Source organism: Myotis myotis, unplaced genomic scaffold, assembly GCF_014108235.1.
Source record: "Myotis myotis isolate mMyoMyo1 unplaced genomic scaffold, mMyoMyo1.p scaffold_m19_p_17, whole genome shotgun sequence".
Classification (NCBI taxonomy): domain Eukaryota; kingdom Metazoa; phylum Chordata; class Mammalia; order Chiroptera; family Vespertilionidae; genus Myotis; species Myotis myotis.
The window spans coordinates 17,713,027-17,737,372 of record NW_023416321.1 but is presented as its reverse complement, the minus strand read 5'-3'; the positions used below and the strand labels follow the sequence as shown (position 1 = coordinate 17,737,372).

At 44.1% G+C, this 24,346-nt stretch overlaps 1 protein-coding gene across 4 annotated transcripts in view; it reads right to left on the bottom strand.

Annotated features, from left to right (window-relative positions):
- The window catches only part of PITPNC1 (phosphatidylinositol transfer protein cytoplasmic 1), a 219,308-nt gene that overhangs the window by 112,236 nt on the left and 82,726 nt on the right, over nt 1–24,346 (bottom strand). For 2 of the 4 annotated variants that reach the window (XM_036339894.1, XM_036339895.1), the window contains one exon: nt 118–266. In XM_036339894.1, coding sequence (XP_036195787.1) covers nt 118–266 — 149 coding nt within the window. Of the gene's footprint in view, nt 1–117; nt 267–4,471; nt 4,573–24,346 lie in introns of those variants that run through there. The other 2 variants (XM_036339893.1, XM_036339896.1) reach the window with 2 other exon arrangements.

The following is a 24,346-nucleotide window of genomic DNA, read 5'->3' as shown; positions in this document are numbered from 1 at the left end:
CTTTCAAGCTGCCTTTTTATCCCACCTCGACCTCGACCTCAGGTGCTACGGGGCCAAGTGAGAGGGGCTCCTGTGTGGTGAGGGCCCAGAGGCAGGACACCAGCTGCCACCACTCACCTGTTGAGATACACACGCTTCTCGGTGAACTGCCCGTTGCCGTGGTTAGGGTCCTCGAAGGGCTCATTCTGGACGACTTCTACGCCTTCCCCTCGGTCACTCTGCTCATGGCTGTGCTTGCTGATCATGTACAGCTGTCCGATTTTGTACTGCAAAACACAGAGACGGAGGTCAGCCTCACGCGCCCTTTGAAAACATTCCCCCTTCCCCATAAAACAACTAACAGCACTTTTGCTCAGGAAAGAGAGCAGACACATGGGCCTGGTGTTCCTTCTCCTGGGGAACGAGGAGAGCAAGTGGTGAGCAGAAGGCGGAAACGACATGTTCCTGTGAACATTCTGCATCACATTGGCAATCACCTTGGGGTTGGCAGCCCACCAAGCCACGGGTAGCAGCAGGGAGGCGAGGGCACGGGAATCTCCCTTCCCATCGGGTCCTGCAGGGTTAAGTGGAACTAAAATCCTATTTTTCTTAGCAAAATACAGGCCAGGGTGTGTTCCGTCTGTCCCTTCTTTTTGCCTAATTACCTGCATTGCCGGGCACAAGAGGATTAGATGTCACCTGTCTCCTCCATCACCTCCTATCAAGGGTTCAAACTCTCCTGGAGGGCTCTGCCCCCTGGAACAGCAGTTCTCAAAGGTGGCTGGACATTAGAAGCACCTGGAAGCTCTTAAAAACTCCAGCTGCCCAGGCCCCCCAGAGTGAAACCTGTGTTCCAAAGGCCGATCCCCAGTGAGGAAAATTACGTATCTTTAACTACTTTTATCCAATTCCAATAACAGTGTGGAGCCTTCCAGCCTGGGGTCCCAGAAGCCACCTGTGCTTACGTGAAAATGATAATATGGAATAACATAGAATATGGACAATTTCTCTTCTGTCCTTTTTTTCAAACTGTTCCACTCTCCTTCCTGCCTCTCTGACAATCCTGTGGCTGGCAGGCATTTCTTCACCCAGTGAACTTCCAGGGTGGCAAAACTAATCTGATGGAGAAAAAAAAGAGATAGAGCCTGGCTGGCATGGCTCAGTGGTTAAGCATCGACCTATGAACCAGGAGGTCACAGTTCGATTTCCCAATCAGGGTACATGGCCGGGTTGCAGGCTTAATCTCCAGTGGGAGACATGCAGGAGGCAGCCGATCGATGATTCTCTCTCATCATTGATGTTTCTGTCTCTCTCTCTCTCCCCCTCTCTCCCTTTCCCTTCCTCTCTGAAATCAATGAAGATATATTTTTAAAAATAGAAAAAAAAGAGATAGAGAGGAAGGAGGGAATTAAGAGTCAGGAGACAGGACAATGCCACCTGCTGTGGTCCTTTGGGGTGAAACAACACACAGTAGTTGGGATGGGATGAGGGAAAGGGTCCTGTGTCTGCAGTAAGCTAGTAACAGTTCTGGGTTGATCCCAGGCCAGCAAGGATGCAGGTCTCCTGTCTACATGCATGAGAGAGAAAGAGATTTTAAATTATGGAGGCAGGTGAAATGTACAAGTCAGCAGGGCAATCGGTTCCAAAGCCAAGAGATCCCACTCTCACTCTGAGGCAGGTGCAGGGAGGGGAGTGTGAAGAGAATCTGAAAGGCCTTGGTCTGAGGCCAGCCCGAGGGACCAGGCCCAGTAACCATGACAATGAGAGCAGAAGGCAGCTGGTCTTCTCAAAGGGCAGTGCTCCCTGTCTGTGCCACGCCCCTTCCTAGGATGGTCGGCATTTAAAATGCCCTTTAAAAAGAAATGTTTTTTAGTGAATTTGTTGCGGTGACATTGGTTGATAACATTATATGGGTTTCAAGTGTACGATTCTATCATACATCATTTGTATAGTGTATTGTGTGTTCACTACCCCAAGTCAAGTCTCCTCCCGTCACCATTTAGCTTCCCCCCTCCCTTTACCTTCTTCTATTAAAATACTTTTAACAGGAGTGTATGTGTTCTTGGGAGGAGAGATAGCTGTGAGGATAAAAGCAGCAAGAGGAGAGAGAAAAATCAAAGGTAAAATCTATTTTTAAAACAATTTCTGGGATCAGAAACATGACTTGGCTTCCCCTTAATAAGTCCTTACTTTTACTTTTGCTCACAAAGACGAACACTCTTTTGAGGAGGAAGACAGTAAGAAAAAGCGTACAGAGTAAGATCTGTGCGCTTTACCCTTGAGATCAACAATCCACCTTATGCAGAGGGGAACACAAGCCCATAACAGAATAATTCACTGCTCAGGGAGCAAAGATTTCACTGGCCGTTGCTATGTACTCGGTGTTCAAAAAAGAAGTATTAACCTACAGTGGAATATTATTCAGCTAAAAAAGGAATGAGGACTTCAGAGTAGGCACTAATCCAAAGGGACTCATGTCCTTATACAAAAGGGTAAGTTGAACACAGACACACATAGAAAGATGAGGTGAATCACTGCAGGGAGAAGACGGCCGTCTGCTAGGAACCTACCTCTCCTGCTGACACCTTGATCTTGGACTGCCAGCATCCATGACTGTGAGACCGTAAGATTCTGGTTGAAGCCACCCAACGTGTGGTGCTTTGTTACAGCAGCCCTAGCAACTAATACAGTGGGTGCGAGATGAGGTTCCCTTTAGGATGATGAAAGTGTTTTGGATCTGGATGGAGGTGGTCACTGCACATTGTTATAGACTAGATGCCACTGAATTGGCTTTGAAATGATTAACTTTATGTTATGTGATTTTTCACCTTAATTTTTTTTTTTAAGTGTTGACTCTGCTTCTGAAGTAGTTACCCCCTAAACCAAAATTCTGTCGAGGACTTTAGTGGGGGATTTGGCAGAAGGGACATGTCTACCATTGGATGGTCTTCAGGAGCTCCAACCCACTCACATATGAAAAATAAACAGGATCAAGGACAATGCATGACACAGAAAAGCCATCAGCCTGACTCTGCTCAGCTCAAGTGCCTCCTGCTCCGAGGAGAAGGGACTGGGCCTCTAGGCAGTAGCAGCTGATTCACGGCGCTCAGAGGAAGGCCCGGCTGCCTGGCTGTCCCGCTGCCTGGCTCATTGATCATTCCAGGGACTCCTGAATGAGCTGGTGCCCAGCAGACATCAGCCTTAGCTCACTAAGATAGAGTCAGGCTAGGGGTGACTGACTGACACTAGATGCAAAGATGTAGGTGACATTGAGGGGGTGGGGGGAAAAGGGAGGGTGGGGACACTCAAGCCCAGACACTGAGATGGTCAAGGGCTCAGCAGCAGTCACTTCTCTCCTTTCCAAGCAAATCAGGTCTGCTCGGCTGGTTGTGGCCATTGGAGCTGGGCCATCCAGAAGCAAAGGTTTTGCTGCTGTTTATAAACCACAGACACATGCATTTCTCAGTTAGGGGAAGAGGGCAAGACAAGAAGGTCCATGAATCACCTGCCTCAAAATCACCAAATACACTCCTAAAAATGCTAAATCCCAGGCCATTCCAGCCCTTTTACATTCAGACTCTAGGGGACAAGGAAGTTGGGAATCACACTCAAATGCACACTAAATGCTAGTGTGAGGGAGACAAAAGCACTCATTAGGACCTTGCTCAGCACAAAAGGGTGCCCAGGCATTTCTTGCAAAGCTCCATCCTAATTTAGTGAAAATACCACATCATTGACCACCAACTCCAAACAAACTCATATGTCAAATGCACACAGCCAAATCCAAAGACTCAGCACTCCACAGACTTTGAAGCCAGATAATTGATGGTGACGATGTTGATGATAATAGTGATGGTGGTGGTGATGACGATGGAGTGACACAATACAGCTTAACTGATTTCCTGTAAGTTAGGTGCTTCGTGTTCATTTCTAAACAATGACTCATGCAGAGGGGTATTTTCAGACGAGGAAGCTGTCTCAGAGAGGTTAGAAACTCTCTTCAGGCCCCGAGCCTTCTCGGTGGTAGAGCTGGGATTTAACATCACAGGTCTGCACTCTTTCTTCTCCACCCAACTTCAGCCTTTATGTCTCTAACAGGTGAACTGCTTCAACAAATCAAAGCCTCACTGTGATTAAAGAGGGGAGGAGGGTTGTTCAGAGCCACTGTTACAGAAGATGAATAATAAAAGCCCGATATCATTTGAAAGATCAAAGTTGTTTAAACTGTGCTCACATATGAAATGGTGGAGCAATTATGCTCTAACTTGGTAAAATCTATTGTTATAATTCCAGAAGTTGGATAATCATCATTACAGGCAATCACAGTAGAGACAGCTCTGCACTGCAGGGCTGGGCCCCCATGTGAGCCATCGTCAGGATAGCTACCCCAAGTAATTATCTCTGTAGTTAAAAAGCATCATGGGGACTCAGATCTTTCCCACTTGCACACAGCACCACAAAATTTGAGAGGAGGAGGAGTTGCATAATGTACCTGGAAAAGCCGAGAGGTTTCAACAGTCTGCACTTTGAAAACTCTATGGCTGGGCATAATCATCCTAATACAGTTCAATCTCCAACTCTGATGTTACAAAAGGAGACCCCAAGATGAAGCTCCTGAGAATGGTAAAGAATTATTAATGGAGCACCAGTAACACCGTGAACATCACCCTTGCCAGAAGAACTACTGGACCCAAAGTTTTAGGCTCAACAGAACTCCTAAGGCTGATTTGCACTTAACTGCTCCCCAAAGCTGCTGAGATTCAGAGATCTCTGCAAGCTCGCCTCCCATACACCCCACCCTAAAGAACCAAGGGGTAGGGACCTGTCTTCCTTCCAACCCTGTCTCCTCACGTCCTATTCTCTTTCTCTTCCTCCCAATTCTATTTCTAAACCTCTGCTTTGCAATAAACATCATTGACTCTGGATGGAGTTATCTCCTGATGATATGACGTGGGACCTGAAGGCAGGTACACCATCAAAATGAATGGATGTCACATAACCCAATGACCACAGAGAAATACCTATCCTCTGACTTAACGTGGTATCATGTATTTTTTCCACCTGTGAAATGGGCTTGATTCCTGCCTGTCTTACTCTGGCTGTGTGGGAGAAGGAAACAGTAGAGGGCGATACAATTTGGTATTCTTGGGAGTTTCCCACATTATTCACAGCACTGTTAATGCATTTGTTGAAATTCTTTCCTCTAGCCTTCGCCACTCTCAATACGTGGACCTCAGAGCGCAGTGAAGCAGTTGCCTCATGAAGGGCAAGGAGACTCCTGAAGAGAGAGCATCTGAAAGCTAGAACATCCCACAGGATTGGGGTGCATTGCCAAGTGGTGCCCAAATTGTAATTAAACACAGGAAGGGGGATACAATGAGTCCAGATTCTAACACCCTCATCTCAGAATGCTAGAGGCTAGCGTTTTCTGTAATCCCATAGCACAGCTAAGGCGCCGGGGAAAATGTCCTGGCCAGCAAACTATGTGGGCTGGCACCTGTCTTTTAAATAAAAGTTTATTAGAACACAGCCAAGCTCATTCATTCTGTGTCTACTTTCAAGATACAACAACAGAGTTGAGTAGTTACAATGAAGACTACATGGCCTGCAAAGTCACTATCTGACAGAAAAAGTCTGCTGACCCTCATTCTAGTTCCTTGTACGGGGCCCAGTCTGGGCAGCTTTGGCTGTTCCCTTAGACCGGTGCTGTCCAGTCTAGTGACCACTTGCCACATGTGGTTAGTGAGCATTTGAAACTTTGTGCAATGGAGGGACTGAATTTTTAATTTTCTCTCATTGTAATGAATTTAAATTTCAAAACTGACACTCAATTCACCTATTAGAAAAATGTTATATATGATTGTTTGGGTATGTAAATCTACTTTTTCAACTGGAAATTTTATGAAATTTAAATTCAGATCTGGTATCTAATGAAAATCTAGCATCTGATTTCAGTTTGCTGTAAGTACAGAATGCACACTGGATTCTGATGATTTGGTAACACCCCCCAAAAGTGAAATAACTCATTAATGATTTTATATTACTTATATATTGAAACTATAGTATTTTTCTGCAAACTATATTGCACTAAAGTATATTCTTAAAATTAACTTTACATATTTCCTAATATCATTTATAAATGTAGCTACTAGAAAATTTAAAATTATGTAGGTAGCCCAAATGGTGTGGCTCAGAGATTGAGCGCTGACCTATGAACTGGGAGGTCAGGGTCGGATTCCGGGTCAGGTCACATGCTCCAGTTGCAGGCTTGATCCCCAGTAGGGGACATGCAGGAGGCAGCCGATCAATGATTCTCTCTCATCATTGATGTTTCTATCTCTCTTTTCCTCTCCCTTCCTCTCTGAAATCAATAAAAATATATTTAAAATAAATTAATAAAATAATGTTGGTGGCTCACATTTGTAACTCACTTATTTCTATTGGACAACACTGGTCTAGACCCTAATATAGTCCAACAGGGATTGAGAGTCAGGCCATTATGCCACACCAAGACTTCTGAGGCTGGCTGGTCAGGTGACAGAGCCAGGCCCAGGGTTTCCGCATGTTTCCGCGCCAGCAAGGTGGAGCACTGGTAATTAGGGATATATTTGGAGAAGCCCTCCCTTCCTGAGGACTGGCGATTACCTGGACCTCCAGAGAGGTGATAATTGACCACAGTGTGCTCTGGTGAAAAGCCCTGGGGTTTTAAAATGGAAAACCTGGAGTGGAAGTCCTGATCCTACCTTTGATTAGTTTTGTGCCCTTACACAATATACTTATTTGAGCTACAGTTTCTTCTTATTAAAATGGGACTATCAAAATTACTTCACAGGACATGGTGAGAATCAAGTGAGAAAAAACTTACAAATTAAAATGCCCCATAAAATATAAAACTGAACATGAATCGCTGAAGCGATCGCTCCTTCAGTTTGGGAACAGGCTGCCTGACGGGGACCTGAAGATCTGTTTCATTCCTGGCCCCATTATGCTATAGTCCTATACAGGACAGGAAACAGGCATCTGCCATACACCTGCACAATGCAATAGTCAAAGGAAACCTGACCATCTGCCTTTCCTTCTGTAAAAACTGTATGAGATGGAAGTCAGATCAAACATTTGCCAAAATATTATAAAAAGCCTGGGAACTCCTCCTTATATGAGGCCCCTAGAATAGTCAAATTCATAGAGACAGAAAGGAGAGTGGTGACTGTGAGGGGCCTAGAGAGTTTGTGTTTAATGGCACAGATTTTCCCTTTGGGAGGATACAAACGTTCTGGATGTGATGGTGGTGATGTTTGCACATGAATGCATTCCATGGCACTGAATTGTACACATAAAAATGTTTAAAATGGTAAATTTTATGTGATGTATGCTTTACACAAAATGTTTTAAAGCCTGGGAATGTTTCCAGTGAGCGTGGCTCACCCAGTTCATAAGGGTGGCCATCTAACAATGATTCTATTTTTATGATTATGAAAAAGTTTTTCTTAAAAGGACAGGGACTTTTCTATCGGATGGATCTTTGGTTTGAAAGCTTATTTGAAAGTGTCGAGCAGACAAAGGAGCGACTTCATGACCTCTCTCCCAGACAATGTTGCGTGAGACAACCCACCCCTGATTCCTGGATTCCTGCCATGCCAGGGGCATCGCCCGGCCCACTGTCCTAAACTTAAACTTGTCTTTAATATTAGCATTCTGGAGAATTCACATTGCTGATGCTCCCAAGCAGTGCATCATGGTGCTGACAAAGACCCTGACAGAAGGGAAAGAGAGAGTGATGAACTGAATACAAACATATTCTGAGGCTGCCAACCTTAACAGGGGGCAGTGACAACATCGGCTTCTTTCTAATCATGACTGTCACATTTCACAGCCTTGCCCCTCCCCTTGGCTCCTCAGCCTGGGGGATCGACCTGAGAGTGACTCTACAGCAAGACATTATTCCAACTCCTTTTTCCTTTGGGAAAGTAGTGTGTATTTTTACCTGCAAGGTCTGGATCTGATTTAGTTCTGCAAGGATCTGACTGGCTTACCCCTTTGGCTCTCTAGCTCCATGATTCAAAGTCCTGATTTCTCTATGTAGACAGGAAGGCTTTTTCTTTTCTTTCTTTTTTTTTTTAAAGGTGGAAAGTTCTTCAGTGTTTCGTCAGATCTCTCCCTGCCAGGTCAATAAACCACAAAAACCAATATCCGATTCCACAAAGAGAATACAAACCTGAAGCTCATATTTCAGGATATCAGTGCATCATCACACATTTATCTTTTCTCCTGGATTTTTATAAGCAGCTCTCTGAGGTGCCTTGTTTACGTAATGCCTGTGTCACTATGCCAGGGTACGTGAATGAGAAAGCTGATAAAAAGATTTAAGAAGGAGCTGGGTTATCGACATTTAATTCAAAAAATTTTCCTTTTGTGACAAACTCATATAAGCAACATCATACACTGATGTTTAACCCATCCTGAGTTTTGGAATGAATAGAAATACAGCAACTCAAAGCCACGGGAAGGGCTCAGGCTGGGCTTTGTGCTGATGCAAGCATAGCTCCATGCCTGTGGCTGCTGCAAGACTATACATCGTTTCCAGTACACTCAGCCATCCGAGAGTGGGATATACCTGACCAAACACAGGAGGGTACCAATATTCTTTTAGCACATGAAAAGTACAAGTGCAGTCCTGGTCAGTGTGGCTTAGTTGGTTGAGCCTTGTTCCGTGCACCAAAAAGTCGCCAGTTTGATTCCGGGTCAGGGCACATGCCCAGGTTGTGGCGTCGACCCTCAATCAGGGTGCAAAAGTGGGAGTCAGTGGATCGATGTTTCTCTTTTCTCCCTCTCTCTTTCTCCCCCCCTCTTCCTTCCTTTCTCTCTAAAATCAATTTTAAAAAGATAAGAGTACACATATCTGCTCCTTCTGACACTGACTCGCCCTTGGGGGTGGTATTCTAGCCCTGAGAACTCCTTTGATGCCCAACTGAAAAGCCGAAATGATCACATGCGGCACATATAGGCTGCTTTGTAAGCATGGGCTGAAGTAGGAGGTATCATCCCTTGTACGGTATTTATAAATGAGAAGTTGAACAAATTAGCTATTAGTGAAGAATCACGAAGAGAGCAAACAGGAACTGCTAGAACTCAACTCAAAACCACAAAGGTCAACGGGGATTTCTCCAAACACTGGTTGTGGGGACAGCCTTGGTTCTGGAGAGTCCTGTGCATTCCAGAAGCATTTCGTGTGTGCCAGGCCCTGCAGACACCAGAGAAAGAGCTATGGACAAGAAAGACCTGGTGAAGAGGAGGGTTTCCTGAGGAGTTCCACCTGGAAGGCATCAGGCTATGAGATGAAGGAACTTGATGCTTCACCAGAGCCATCAAGTCATCTGCCAAGAAATGTGACACCGACCGCAATCCAAGTAGATGAAGAGGTTTGGTGACAGGCCTGACCTTTAGAAAGCAATCAATGCTCTTGTGTTTGCTATAGAACACAAACCTGCAGCCAATCACAAGATTAAAAAGGGGTAAAACAGAGACAGAACCTTCCTAGGAAACGGATCCTGCAGCTTCTCCTTGCCACCCACCTTGGTCAGGCTCATCTCTGTAACCTTGGCCTCATAGTCAAAGGCATTCCCAGGAGAGAGGTCTGTCTACTATGTGGGGAGCAGGGACTTTCCAGAATTAGAAAGCCTATGACACCTATCGATCCTTTAGGAAAAAGGCTGGTAGCATCAGGGGAGCTGGAGTGCTGGTTAAAAGCAGAAATACACTTGCATGAATCACAGCAGTTAGTTTTGGTGTCTTTGAGACTCTTGGAACACAGAAGGGCAAACTGGAAGCAAAGAAAACACTTGCTGCTTCGAGTACAATCGAACAATGGGAGTTCCGAATGTTTTCAAAGACTTATTCAAGTCATGTCTAGAATAACAAGAGCTCGGTGATACTGGAAGGCCAATGAACCCCTTTGCTTACTTAAGTGCAACCTGGTGAGGCAAGTGGTTTAGGGACTCTGCCAACTGCTGAGCAACGTGGAGGGAGAGTTATGACCCACTTACACCTGAGTTTGGAAAGTTCCAGCGTCTTTCTTCTCCCCACAGTGGAGGCAAGGCCCCAGGTTTCACAGGCATGGTACAGGACCTGTAGCCCTTAGGCAGCCTGTACGTATGTGGCTGCTTGCAGGGAAGGCACCGTTTTCTTAAGCAATGGCAGCCTAAGGGTGTTTCTTCCTTGGTAAAAAGAAGCAGTAACTGATTAAGAAAAGCATGTGGTTGTCAACTGCGGCTCTCCAGGGACAGTTGATGAAGACAGGCAAAACAGAGTCAATTGGGTACAGTTCCAGAAATTGCTACATTTAAAAATATCCCTTTTGAGCTTCTACTGCATTTGGGACTTATTCTAATGGCCTGGAGACAGGTTCTATCAACTGGTACTTTAAAAAAAAGAATCCTCATCCAAGGACATGTTTTTATTTACTTATTTTTTATTATCATTATTTTAAATATATTTTTATTGATTTCAGAGAGGAAGGGAAAGGAAGAGAAAGAGAAAGAAACATCAATGATGAGAGAGAATCACTGATTGGCTGCCTTCTGCATGCCCCATAGAGCCTGCAACCCAGGCTTGTGCTCTGACCGGGAATGGAACCGTGACCTCCTAGTTCATAGGTTGATGCTCAACCACTTAGTCACTATGGCTGGGCAGGACATGTTTTTATTGATTTTAAAGAGAGGAAGGGAGAAGGAGAGAGAGAGAAAGAGAAACATCGGTAGGTTGCCTCCCATACATGCCCCAACCAGGCATGGAATCCGAAACATAGGATATGCCCTGACTGGGAATAGAACCCACAAACCTTTGGTGTATGGGACGACCAACTGAGCCACCCAGCCAGAGCTATCAACTGGTACTTGAAGGCCAAGTGGTGTTCCTGTCCTCCCCATGTCGACAGTTGCTAGTCCTCCCATCAGAAGTCCCCTAGGCAAACCTATATAATAAAAGGCTAATATTCAAATCGACCGAACGGCGGAATGATGGGTCACTATGACCTGCAATGACCACCAGGAGGCAGATGCTCAATGCAGGAGCTGCCCCCTGGTGGTCACTGTGTTCCCACAGGGGGAGCGCCACTCAACCAGAAGCCAGGCTCATGTCTGTCAAGTGCAGTGGGGGTGGCAGGAGCCTCTCCTGCCTCTGCAGCAGCGCTAAGGATGTCCGACTGACAGCTTCGAGGTCGGGAGCAGGCCTAAGCCGTCAGTCGGACATCCACCCCGAGGGCTCCCAGACTGCAAGAGGGCGGAAGCTGGGCTGAGGGACACTCCCCCCACAAGTGCATGAATTTCATGAACCAGGCCTCCAGTAAAATATAATTTACCAAGTTTTCAAGAAATTGGGAGAAATAAGAATGTAACATAAAATGAGGAACGGGAAGTGTTCTTCACAGGGTTCCCCCCTGCCCCAATTTTTTTATTGTCATGAAATATACATAACAAAGTTTACCATTTTAAAATCTACAATTCAGTGGCGTTACATTCATTCATATTGCTGTGCAACCATCACCAACATCCATTTCCAACATTTCAAAAAGAAACTCTATACCTGTTACATAGCAACTCTTAAAATCCAACCTCCCAGTAACTTCTAATTTACTTTGTCTCTATGAATTGGTCTAATCTATTTTTTAAATATGTTTTTATTGATTTTAGAGAGGAAGGGAGAGAGAGATAAAAACATCAATGATGAGTGGGAATCATTGATTGGCTGCCTCTTGTACACCCCCTACCACGGATCAAGCCTGCAACCCGGGCATGTGCCCCAACTGGGAATTGAACCAAAACCTCCTGATTCATAGGTTGATGCTCAACCACCTTGCCATGTCAGCTGGGCAAGAATTAGTCTATTCTAGAAACCTCATATAAGTGGAATAAATGTATCCTTTGTGACTGACTTATTTCACTTAGCATAATATTTTCAAGGTTCATCCATGTTGTAGCATGTGTTAGAATTTCGCTCCTTTTCAAGGCTGAATAATATTCAATTGTGTATGTATGTACCATATTTTGTTTATCCATTTGCTGATGGATATTTGCGTGGCTATTATTGTGAATAATGCTGCTATGAACCGTGGTGTGCAATTATCCGAGTCCCTGTTTTCAATTCTTTGCGTTTATACCTAGATGTGGAATTGCGGGGTCATATGGTAATTCTATGTTTAAGTTTTTAAGGAACCACCAAACTTCTTTCCCCAGCAGCCGCATCATTTTGTACTCCCAGTAGCAATGCACAGAATTCTAATTTCTCCACATCCTCGCCAACACTTGTTATTTTCAATTAAATAAGAAGGGAGGGAGGGAGGTAGCCATCCTAATAGGTGTGAGGTGATGACAGGATGCTTTAAAGTCAATCCTAGATTCTTTCGTGGATCTCTCATTCCTGTAAAGTTCATTTTAGGTGGTGCATGGGCAATGAAACCCTTCTTCCAAATAAGTACTGAGACAATCCTGGGAAAGATGTCAACCCTATTGTTTATTTAAACTAGAAATGGCAATCAGTAAACCCTTCTGGTGAAATACTGATGATCTGAAATGGTTATTTTTCAGGGGGTTGAAGGGTGTCCCTTGGAAGTGCCCTGGTTGCAAATATAAGATTAACTCTCAATGCAATAAATTCCTTTAAGTCAAAAAGGCCCCCACACATTCACAAACAGCTAAGTCACTCTATAAGAGCACCAAAAAAACATAGCTAGGAATTACCACCTTAGGGAGCTTGGGGGTGGTGGGGGTGAGCGGGACCTGAACAGGCACTTCTATTTGCACTATAGACGCTGCATTCAGTATTATTTTGATGACCCAGCCAAGAATGTAGTAAATTATAGAATCACAACATAGAAGGCAGCACAAAGACCTGCAGAATTTACTTATGAAACAAATGTGTATAATTTACATAAAGATTTGGGGTGAAAAAGCCATTCTTGGTAATTTACATATCTCATGTTTTTCTTGTGGATTAAGTCACTTTTGATCTATTTGAGACAACAGTTACTCTTGAAAAAGTGCTGTTGGAATTGACTTTAGACTCTGCAGTAGACAAATAGTTTCTCATACTTTTTAAAAAGTATACAATTCAGTGATTTTTGTATATTCACAAGGTTGTGCAACCATCACCACTAGTTCCAGAACATTTTCATCATCCCCAAAGGAAACTCCACGCCCATTAGCACTCAACCCCCAGTATCCCCTCCTTCCAGACCATGGCAACCATTAATCTACTTCCTGTATCTATAGATTTGCTTATCCTAGACATTTCATACATGGAATCATACATGTGGCCTTTTGTGACTGACTCCTTTAATTTAATATAATGTTTTTAAGGGTCACCATATTGCAGCATGTACCAGTATTTACTTCCTTTTTATTACGAAATAATGTTCCATTGTATGAATATATCACATTTTGCTCACTCATTCATCATTTAGTAGACATTTAGGTTGTCTCCACTCTTGGGCGATTATGAGTAGTGCTGCTATGAACATATATATGTGTGGACATATGGTTTCATTTCTCTTGGGTAAATATGTAGAGGTGGAATTGCTGGGTCATATGGTAACTCTACGTTTATCCTTTCCACTGTAGCACACTATTTTACATTCCCATCAATAATGTTTCCTACTTACTTTGGATAGTTTTAAGCTACTTGTAGAAGCAAGAAGGTCAAACAAGTGACTTCAAAAGCCAAGAGTAAGCTCTGGGACAAGTGTACCCTTGATTGCTCATGTCACTGTATTTTATTTACATTTGGGAAACATCCAATGAGCAAATATCATGGGTAACTATCTAGCCACGTGGCATCTTTTCATAACTCTGCAAGAACAACAAAGAGCTAAACGTGACAAACAGAAAATTAGAAGCTAAGATAGTATATCCAACTGTACTCATCATGTGGCACAGGCAGAAGAAAGTGTGCGAGGGGTTAGGAACGAAGGAGCAGCATTGCCTACAGTTGTCTGGGAGGGCGGCGCGTGGAACATTAGGCACTACCTTGGCAAGAAAGCAGGAAATCACAGCCTGCAAACAATCCCTGGTCATTTACTTTACATACTGAAGCAAAACATCAGTATGTCTCAGCACCCCTGAAGATGCATGACAGAAATAATAGTGGCCCTAGCTGGTATGGCTCGTGGATAAAGCGTCGGCCCATGGAGCCCCAGGTTTGATTCTTGTCAAGGGCAGGTACCTCAGTTGCAGGCTTGGTCCCTGGTCCTGGTCAGGGTGCCTGAGGGAGGCAACCAATTGATGTGTTCCTCTCACATCGATGTTTCTCTCCCTCTATCTCTACCCCTCCCCTCCGCTCTCTCTGAAAATCAATGGGAAAATGTCCTCAGGTGAGGATTAACAAAAACCAAAAACCAAACAAAAAAGAAGAAAAGGAAAAAGAAATAATAGTGAAAGCTGCCTCAGAATGCTAACTACAGCTTTTATTCTTATTTAATCCTCACAACAACCCTATGAAGTAGGCAGTATTAGTATCCCTGTTTTACAAATGAAGAAACGGATTGATGCACAGAGAGGGTGAGTAACTTGCCCCAGGAACCCAGCTAGAAAGCAGGAGAACTGATATTTGAACACAGGCAGTTGAGCTCCAGGATCCACCCTCCCCTGCCTCTGGCATTAATCTCCTCAGCCACTTGCTTGACATTCAAATAAAAGGTTATTTATAAGGCTGAGTGACAAGTACCCTGGTGAGTAAAGTGACTTTCTTTATTCTTGAGTGCTGCTGACAGTTTTAGGTTGATGTTAGGAAGAGTTTTTTTTAAAAAAGGTGGGAGGCAGCTGTGCCAAAGAGAGCAAGGAGAGAAGAAGTCATAGGGGAAGTTACAAGGGTGACAAAATTAGAAGCCAAGAGCTCAAGGATCTGAGCCCAGCTCCTGGAAATTAGTTCTCCTACACAAACTCCGACACACCACAATTAAAGGAAGCACACCCACCTATACAAGTCCCTGAGATGCTCAAGTAAAAATTAAAATTGTCCTAGCTGGTTTGGCAGAGTGCAGTGGTCGGCAAACTCATTAGTCAACAGAGCCAAATATCAACAGTACAATGATTGAAATTTCTTTTGAGAGCCAAATTTTTTAAACTTAAACTATATAGGTAGGTACATTGTTATTAACTTAATTAGGGTACTCCTAAGGCTTAGGAAGAGCCACACTCAAGGGGCCAAAGTGGATAAAGCGTCGGCCTGCACACTGAAGCGTACTGGGTTCAATTCCAGTCAGGGGCACATGCCCTGGTTGCAGACTTAATCCCCAGTGGGGGGCATGCAGGAGTCAGCTGATTAATGACTCACTCTCATCATTTATGTTTTTATTTCTCTCTCCCTCTCTTTTCCTCTTTGAAATCAATAAAAATATATTTTAAAAAAATTTTTAATTAATGAGTCCATGCAGTTGGACTCACAGAACGGTGGGTGGAAGCCATTCCTGTAGCTGACAACTGGTGGGACAGTTATTTCATGACATGGAAAAGAACTTCCCCGCCTTTGGATTTGAATGTTTCCCAAGTGATTCTAAGCCCAGCCTGAAACACTGCGCAGGACGGGAGCTAAATATAGATGTTCTACGGGAGAAAATCCCTTCAACTCACCCTGTCAACCTGATATGCAGGAAAATAAGATGGACTAGCCGCTTGTAGTCGCCCGATAAAGGCAGCGAGCTCCGGATCTAGCTCGTATACTCTGGTCAATTGGAAACTGATTCCTAATGGCATTGTGGAAGGCCAGAGCCATGCATATTCAAAGGCTTCATTACTATTGCAATTATCTGAATCTAAATGTTTTGTGATACACTGAAGTGATATATGCTACACCTTTTCTGCTCACTCCCCCAGAAGAACCTAAACCCCACATGTCTATCCCTAATGGTTTACCTTATAAGGAAGGATGCCATAGGGCGAATCCCAAACTCCTTTGTAGGAACAGTGAGGAAAAGGCTCTAAAAGTGAAAAATCACATCTTCTTCCCTGGTTTTCCTTTCCCTTCTTCTTCCCTCCATCCCATCCCCTGAAATCCCCCCCCCCCCTCCCCCAGAGAGGCCTTTCTTCCTTCCTCCTCTTGGGCAGATGGTATTTGCATTCTGACATATTGTAAATCTAGTCGCCCAGGTAACAGGCTCCAGTTAGCAACAGCTCAACTGCAGGTCAGCCTGATTCCTTCTAAAATTAGAAGGCAGACCAATCAGACTTTTAACTGTTCAAGGTAGGATGCCCAGTTAGATAGCAAATTCAATTCTTAAAGTGAATTTTCAGTTGGGAGGCTTCAGCACTATTTAATTAACAGAGGCATTTCAACATAATAACATAGGCTTTGGCGTGGTAAAGTTGTAGTTCTTTCTGTAAATAATCCTACTAGGACTCCAGTCTCTGTAGGAAAGTCATCTTCAGCCTCGCATCTCCCTTGACCTTCACATTAAGGACCAAGTGTTCATTCTTTGCCGGGCCTTTCAGGCCTTCCACAGTTGGCCTCCTCCAACCCATCCTGGTCCCCTCTCCTTCACAGTCTAACTGACTGATACTGAACAAGACCCATCTCTTCCAGCCTCTTTTGTCTCTGCCCAAACACATCCCTCTTACCTGGGGACTACTACCTTCTTTTCTTTCTGTTTCATGGAAAGGAGTTTTGTATGGAATGCAGGAGTTGTGCACAATTCCCCACCACCATCAATTTCTCCAAAGGTCCATGTCCCCCAAAATGTTAAGAGCCGTCAACTATCTAATTACAGATGGTATCTACGCCAGCATTTCCCATATTGAAATTGAATGAGAGATCCATGGGATATTCAACAGTGGGAGGAAAATAGCTCCATAGTCAAGTGTGGGAAACGCTAGGTCAAACAGTTAGACAGGCTTGTTAACACAGGCCTTCTCTGGGCCTTTGCTATACTGATATGTACCATGAACCAATGGATACTTCTTAATGTTCCCTTAGTGACCCCTGGGAAACCTCAGCATCCACTTGACAACTACCAAGCCATGCACTACTTTGTGATGGCTCTTGTATGACTATTTGAGCTACTTTTGTTTATATATGTATACACATATAGATGTATGTGCATATATGTACATATAGATATATATACTTTAATGTTTTTATTGATTTTTAAAGATGAGAGAGAGATACAGAAACAGAAACATCGATGAGAGAAACATCATGGATCAGCTGCCTCCTGCACACCCTCTAGTGGGGTATCGAGTCTGCAACCCTGGCATGTGTCCTAACAGGGAATTGAACCCTGACCTATTGGTTCCCGGGTTGACACTCAACCTGTGAGCCACACTGGCCAGGCTTACTATGTATTTTAACAATTGTTAGCATTTATATCACTGTACTTGTCACATTATGCTGTGCTCATTTTATTTTTGTCTCCCCTACTAGACTGGAAACCACCTGAGAATGAGGTATATGCCTTGATATCTTTAGAGTTTAGATACTACTAATGTACATGCCCTTGACCAGGAATCGAACCCGACCCTTTGGTGTGTGGGTCAGTGCTCGAATCACAGAAACACAGTGGCCAGAGCAGAATATATACATTTTAAACATTTTTTGTATTCTCATAGCACCTAGAAAAGAGCTTTTCATATGACAAAAGAGTCAATACATTTTTGAAATCTTTTATTTATCTTAGAAAAACACTGATTTGTTGGTCCACTTGTTTATGCATTCACTGGTTGATTCTTGTATGTGCCCTTGAAGTATACAGGATGACAATCTAACCAATAAGCTACCTGGCCAGGGCTGGGAGCCAATAAATTTTTTAAAAATTAAATTCATTACAAGAGATTTATTGAATACCAATTATGTCCTAGCACCAAGGATATTAAAATGGTAAAGTATAGCCCTCGCCAGTCGCTCAGTTGGTTGGTGTGTCGTCCAGTACACCAAAAGGTGGCAGGTTTGATTCCCTATCAGGGCACATACCCAGGTTGTTGGAGGCAACCAACCAATGTTTCTCTCTCACATCCATGCTTCTTTCTCACATCAATGTTTCTCTCTTCCCCTTCCCCTCTCTCTGAAAGTCAATAAAAACATATTCTCGGGTGAAGATGTAAAAAACCAGTAGACTCTGGTAAGGGAAATAGACATGTAAACAAAGAATGATGATGAAATGTAAATACTCGCAAAGGAAAGCCAGGCTGCCTGGGAACACAGGATGGAGCACTTATACTGTTTGCACTTGTGGGAAGCGGGGATGGGTCAGTGCTGGGATGCTAAGATTTGATGATGGGATCTGCAGCCAGGGCCCAGGCATCCCGGTCCTTGACTGGCCATGCTAAGCCATATTTAGGGGGAAAACTGGCCTAGAGGGTGCTCTCATGAGCCAGTACTCATACTAGCTAGAGTTTGGCCTTCCTCAATCCCAACGTGGATCCTACGCCCTGATGAGCTGACCTCCGCCAACTGGAACTGGCTGTCCCTGCACAGAAGGACCCATCCTGGGCCTCATAGCCACACAGACAGCATGGCTTCACTGTCTCCAAGTCTTCTCTGTCTCACCAGCGTGAGATTGAAGGGTGAGCCGTCCAAAGAAAAGAGCATAAGAAGGAAAAAAACAGAAGCACTTCTCTCCTCCCTGAGAACTAGGGATGGGCTGGTCGAATTTTCCCACCTGGCCTTCCCAGGAAGGGCAGCCCTAAAGCCCCAGAAGCCCTGGACTCATAACCTTTGGTTTTGTGGGGAAACCTGGGGGTCCCAAGATGCAGCGTGCCAAGGAAGATAGATGATGTTCTTAGAACCAGTCCAATACACATTCCCCATCCAGAAAGATTCTCTTGCTCTTTGGGGGAGGAGTGGGGCAGGAGATAGAACACCCCAACACCCAGGCCTCAGTATCGAAAGCTTCCAGGTTAAAGTTGAAAACCTCTGGGGTAAAGGGAGCAGAGCCCTAGGGACAGGCTGTTAAAACCGATTCATACAACAGTCATCTCCATTGCCTCCAAGGGCCTGGCTGGTCAGGTCAATGAATGATGCCAATGGTTACAATGAACAGACACACTTCCCCATCAAATAGCTTGGGAATACCGCTCTCCTTATACATAGAAATATGATCACTTTAAAGTTTTGTCTTAGATTCTACTTTTAGTAGAAACATGGGTATCAAGAAATATTCCTCTACCATAAAGAAAACAGCAGGGCAAATATGATGATGAATTACAAATAACAAGTAGCATACAGCTGCATGGGATGGGGAGGACAGAAAGAGGAGCGAAAGAAGAAAAGAAAGAAGGGAGGCATGAAAACCTGAAGAACCGATGCCCCGTCTAGAGGGGGCAGCAGTGACCTACCTCTAGTGCAGCGGTTCTCAACCTTCCTAATTCCACGACCCTTTAATACAGTTCCTCATGTTGTGGTGACCCCCAATTCCATTGTTACAAATTGAACATAATTAAAGCATAGTGATTAGTCACAAAAACAATATGTAATTATATATGTGTTTTCCGATGGTTTTAGGCGACCCCTGTGAAAGGGTCGTTCGACCCCCAAAGGGGTCGCGACCCACAGGTTGAGAACCACTGCTCTAGAGGGTGTTTGCCAACATTTCCTATTTCTCAAGAAAAGCTGTAAATCTAGATTTTTATATGAATGTCCTAAACTTCTAACAGTTGGCTCAAATCAGAAAACAACAACTCACACAGCCTATATAAACATAAGAAATTGGTGAGCTCCATTCAGCCATATATTGTAACCTCTGACTACATGTAACTCAGTTACAATAAAGAGAACAGAGATGCACTACAGAATACTACTACTGGAACGTATTATATTCAGAGCCAAGCCACCTCATTAACGTCCAAGTCCTAGAACAATTATGGGAATGGAGAAGATGTAAGAACACTATAAATGTTTCAGCACAGCTCCAATTTCAAACATATCCCCCATGTCCTTCACCATCTCAATATCAATAACAGTCAGAACGCATACGTTAGAAAACAAAGAGTGATTACAGCGATAATAACAACAGCACTTACTGAACACTTACACTGTAAGAAGCAAGGACTACATGCTTTATGTAAAAATGATCTCAATTCAGAAGGCAACCCTTTGTTGTAGGCAAAATTACCACCTCAGTTTTCAAATGAAGAAACTGAGACCTAGAGAGTTTTAAAAAATCATCAAAGATCAAACAGTGTGTGGAGCAGCTGGGGGTCAACCTGATCTTTCCCACGGTAAGTCCTGGGTGGACGTCACTCCCTAGGTTTGAGGCAGGAAGTGGTACTGGGCATGGGGGTCTGAAGGGAGGGCATGGGTTTCCCATCCTGGCAGGGAGAGCACAGAGGTGAGGAATGAAAGTGGGTAATTAGTAGAAGCCTGGGGAAGAATTCAAAGTAATATATATGGCCGATCAACGTTCAACCTCAAGTCATCAGTATCACTCCAGAGTTTTACAAGGGGAAGACAGTAAAAAAAAAAAAATGTCTTTAATGCAAATTAAAACACTGCACCTATAAGATTATAAAGGCTATAAGATTATAAAGGCTATAAAGATTATAAAGGCTAGCCATTGTTGGTGAGGTGGAGGGAACAGACCCTTAACCACATTGTGGTAGGAAAGCAAAGTGGTTAAACCAGGGGTGGGCAAACTTTTTGACTCGAGGGCCACAATGGGTTCTTAAACTGGACCGGAGGGCCAGAACAAAAGCATGGATGGATTGTTTGTGTGAACTAATATAAATTTAAAGTAAACATCATTACATAAAAGGGTATGGTCTTTTTTTTTTTTTTTTTTTAGTTTTATTCATTTCAAACGGGCCGATCCGGCCCGCGGGCCGTAGTTTGCCCACGGCTGGGTTAAACCTTTAGGAAGATGATTTGTCTATTATCTTTAAGAGGATGATTTTGGATATTAAAACTTAAGATGTTTTTGCCATTTGACCCAGCTACTCTACTTAGGAATTTATTCTACAGAAACTCTTTTGCAATTGTGCAAAGATTTACATGCTAAAGATTATTCATGGCTACATTACATGCACTGGCAAAAAGCTGGAATAACTCTAACTGTCCATCAATGGGACCAGTCAGATCAATCAAGGTACATCCAAATAATGAAATGCAATATAGCTACTAAATCATGAAACAGATCTCTACTAAAATGGAAAGATGTCCCAGATGCATAGGTAAGTGGAAAAAACTAAGCTGCAAAACAGTAGGTATAGCAGAAGTCTCGGTACAATGCACACATATATTCTAGTATATGGATAGGGAGAAAGCTAAAAATATATAGTCAATTGTAAATGGCAATTACCTAAGAGGATTGTGGGATATGTATTTCTATAAGGTTTATAGTTTTTATAAGGAGCATGTACTTTTCAGGTAAAGAAACAAGGTGGCATAGAAAGGGGGCTATGCTGAAATTTTAGGGCAGGATTCCAATTCCTGGGGAGGAGGGCAGACAGAATCAAGAAGGGACCCGGGAGTCTCGAGCATGCATAACCACACTAGTTGTGCACTGCCCAGAGGCGCCCTCAGTTGTTGTCTAGGGCGTGGGGCATTAGACAGGCGTCGGAAACAGAAACTCAGAGGCAACCAAAGCAAAAGCCCTGGCATCTAAGCAGGGCAGGAGGGCTGTTGTCAGAAGGAAAGAGTATGCATGCCTACTCTGGACATGTCAGGATGCAGGGCTCAGTGACAAGGTGTGGTCAGGGGGTCCCTGAAAGTGGGCAACAGAGTGGCCAAGCGAGCCCGAGTGTGGTTCTGATTCCCAGATCTGCAGCTGGTGGAAGACATCAAGCCTCCACAGGGGCTGAGCCTCTTCAGTACTTCCTGCTGTAGACCCAGATTGGCCTTGGGACAGGAGGAAGGAGGCACAGATGCAATAAGGTTGCCCGATTCACTTCCACTTCTCTCACCCAATTCCCTGTGCTGAGTTTCAACACATCTAGATGGGCCATAGAGACCAGAGCCTCGAAGTTACCCAAAGTAGGCAGAACCTCCTACCTTTTCAAAATAATCTGCAAACCTCTGCATAAAGTGAGCAGATTGTATAGACTTGAAGTAAAGTTGTCTCCAATTTGAGTGCACTGTGTTCTAGAATTTCCTTTTCAAGCTAATGTGTCTTAAAGCTCTAAAATACACTCTCCCATAGAAACAACATCATTAAGTCAGCCTGGAGAAGACTAACGACTCATAATTCCCCTAAAGAGAAGTCCCAACCACTGTTTCTAATAATGTTTCTTTGTTTCTTTTTCTTTTTATAAACCTCACCCGAGGCTATTTTTCCATTGATTTTTAGAGAGAGTGGAAGGGAGAGGGAGAGACAGAAAGAAACACCGATGTTACCTCCCTCATGACCCTGACCAGGGCCAGGAGCCTGCAACTGAGGTATGTGCCCTTGACCAGAATCAAACCTGGGACCCTTCAGTCCACAGGCTGAGCTCTATCCACGGAACCAAATGGCTAGGGCTCTAATAATGTTTCTTAAAGAAGTGCATTCAGGCTTACGAACCAAGATGGCGGCATAGGTAAACACCGGAAATTGCTGCCTCGCACAACCACTTCAAAAATACAACTGAAAGACAAAACGGACATCATCCAGAACCACAGGAAGACTGGCTGAGTGGAAATTCTACAACTAGAAGGAAAGAGAAAAGCACACTGAGACTCAGAGGAGCTGCGGAAGTAAAGTGCAGAGGTACGGAGGCCCACGCAGAAAGAGCTGGCAACTGAGGACACAGTTGTCTTTTTCAATCAGGAGGGAGTCTCAAGCTCCCGACTGCTCTGAACTCCAGTTCCGGGTGAGTCTCTGGGGACCCAGACTCATACGGGGAGAAACTGGATTGTCTGGCATCAGTTGGAACTCCAGGGTGGCTTTCTCTCAGAGGTGCTTGCAGTGATTACCGGGACACTGAGACCCTGGGCCTCTTAGGGTAGAACTGAGGATCTGCCATAGCTGTTTGCTCCGCCCTGTTGATTCCCTGAGACCCCGCCCCACCCAAGCTGTGCATAGAGGCTTCTGCATATAAAAGGCCTGGCCCTTTGCAAACTGAAAATTACCTAACAAACTGCAGCTGGGTCAGAGAGACCAAGAACTTCCAAAAGAAGGCCCAAGGCCCCACAGCAGCTTGCATTGCTTCACAGCTGGGCCTCATCTGGGCACCTCCAAATCCCAAACAAAGAAGAGGAATCTGCAGATCTCTCCATAGCTCCTGCTGGGTAGCCTCAGGCAGAGGCTAAATTAGCATCTCCTTAGAGATCCAAGAGCCAATGTACCCCGTGGTCAGATTGGGACCATCTAGATTACAACTCCTCAAATCCATAAGGTACACACTCAGGAGGCAGACTCAGTGAGCACCAAAGCCCCACTGGAGCAAGTCTTGCCCCATAAGGGTGTCTCCAGCACAGAAGTTCTCCCACTGCAGACACAGCTGATTCTCACAGCCAATGGCCTGGAGGTCAATTCCTCCCAGTGATACTCACAACAATCAAGGCTTAACTACAACAAGACTGTGCACAAAGCCCACAAAGGGGTGCACCAAGAGTGTCCACCTCAGGTAATTGGGGAGGCTGAGCCACTGGGCCCTATAGGTCACCTAGCACACAAAGCCACTCTATCAACACAGGGAAGCAGCCAAAATGCATAGAGAAAGAAACAGGTCACAAATGACAGAAATGGAGGAAAGCAAACTACTGGATATAGAGTTCAAAACTGAACTTATAAGGTTTTTCAAGAATTTTCTAGAAACCACTGATAAATTTAGTGAGATCCTCAAGAAATCTAGTGAGACCCTTGAGGTTATGAAAAAGGACCAACTAGAAATTAAGCATACACTGACTGAAATAAAGAATATTATACAGAGTTCCAACAGCAGACTAGAGGATCGCAAGAATCAAGTCAAAGATTTGAAATACGAAGAAGCAAAAAACACCCAACTGAAAAAAAAAAAGAATCCAAAAATATGAAGATAGTGTAAGGAGCCTCTGGGACAACTTCAAGCATACCAACATCCGAATTATGGGGGTGTCAGAAGAAGAGAGAGAGCAAGATATTGACAACCTATTTGAAGAAATAATGACAGAAAACTTCCCCTACTTGGTGAAAGAAATAGACTTACAAACCTACTGGAAGAAATAATGACAGAAAACTTCCCCTACTTGGTGAAAGAAATAGACTTACAAGTCCAGAGAACCCCAAACAAAAGGAATCCAAAGAGGACCACACCAAGACACATCATAATTAAAATGCCAAGAGCAAAAGACAAAGAGAGAATCTTAAAAGCAGCAAGAGAAAAACAGTCAGTTAGCTACAAGTGAGCACCCATACGACTGTCAGCTGATTTTTCAACAGAAACTATGCAGGCCAGAAGGGAGTGGCAAGAAATATTCAAAGTGATGAATGCCA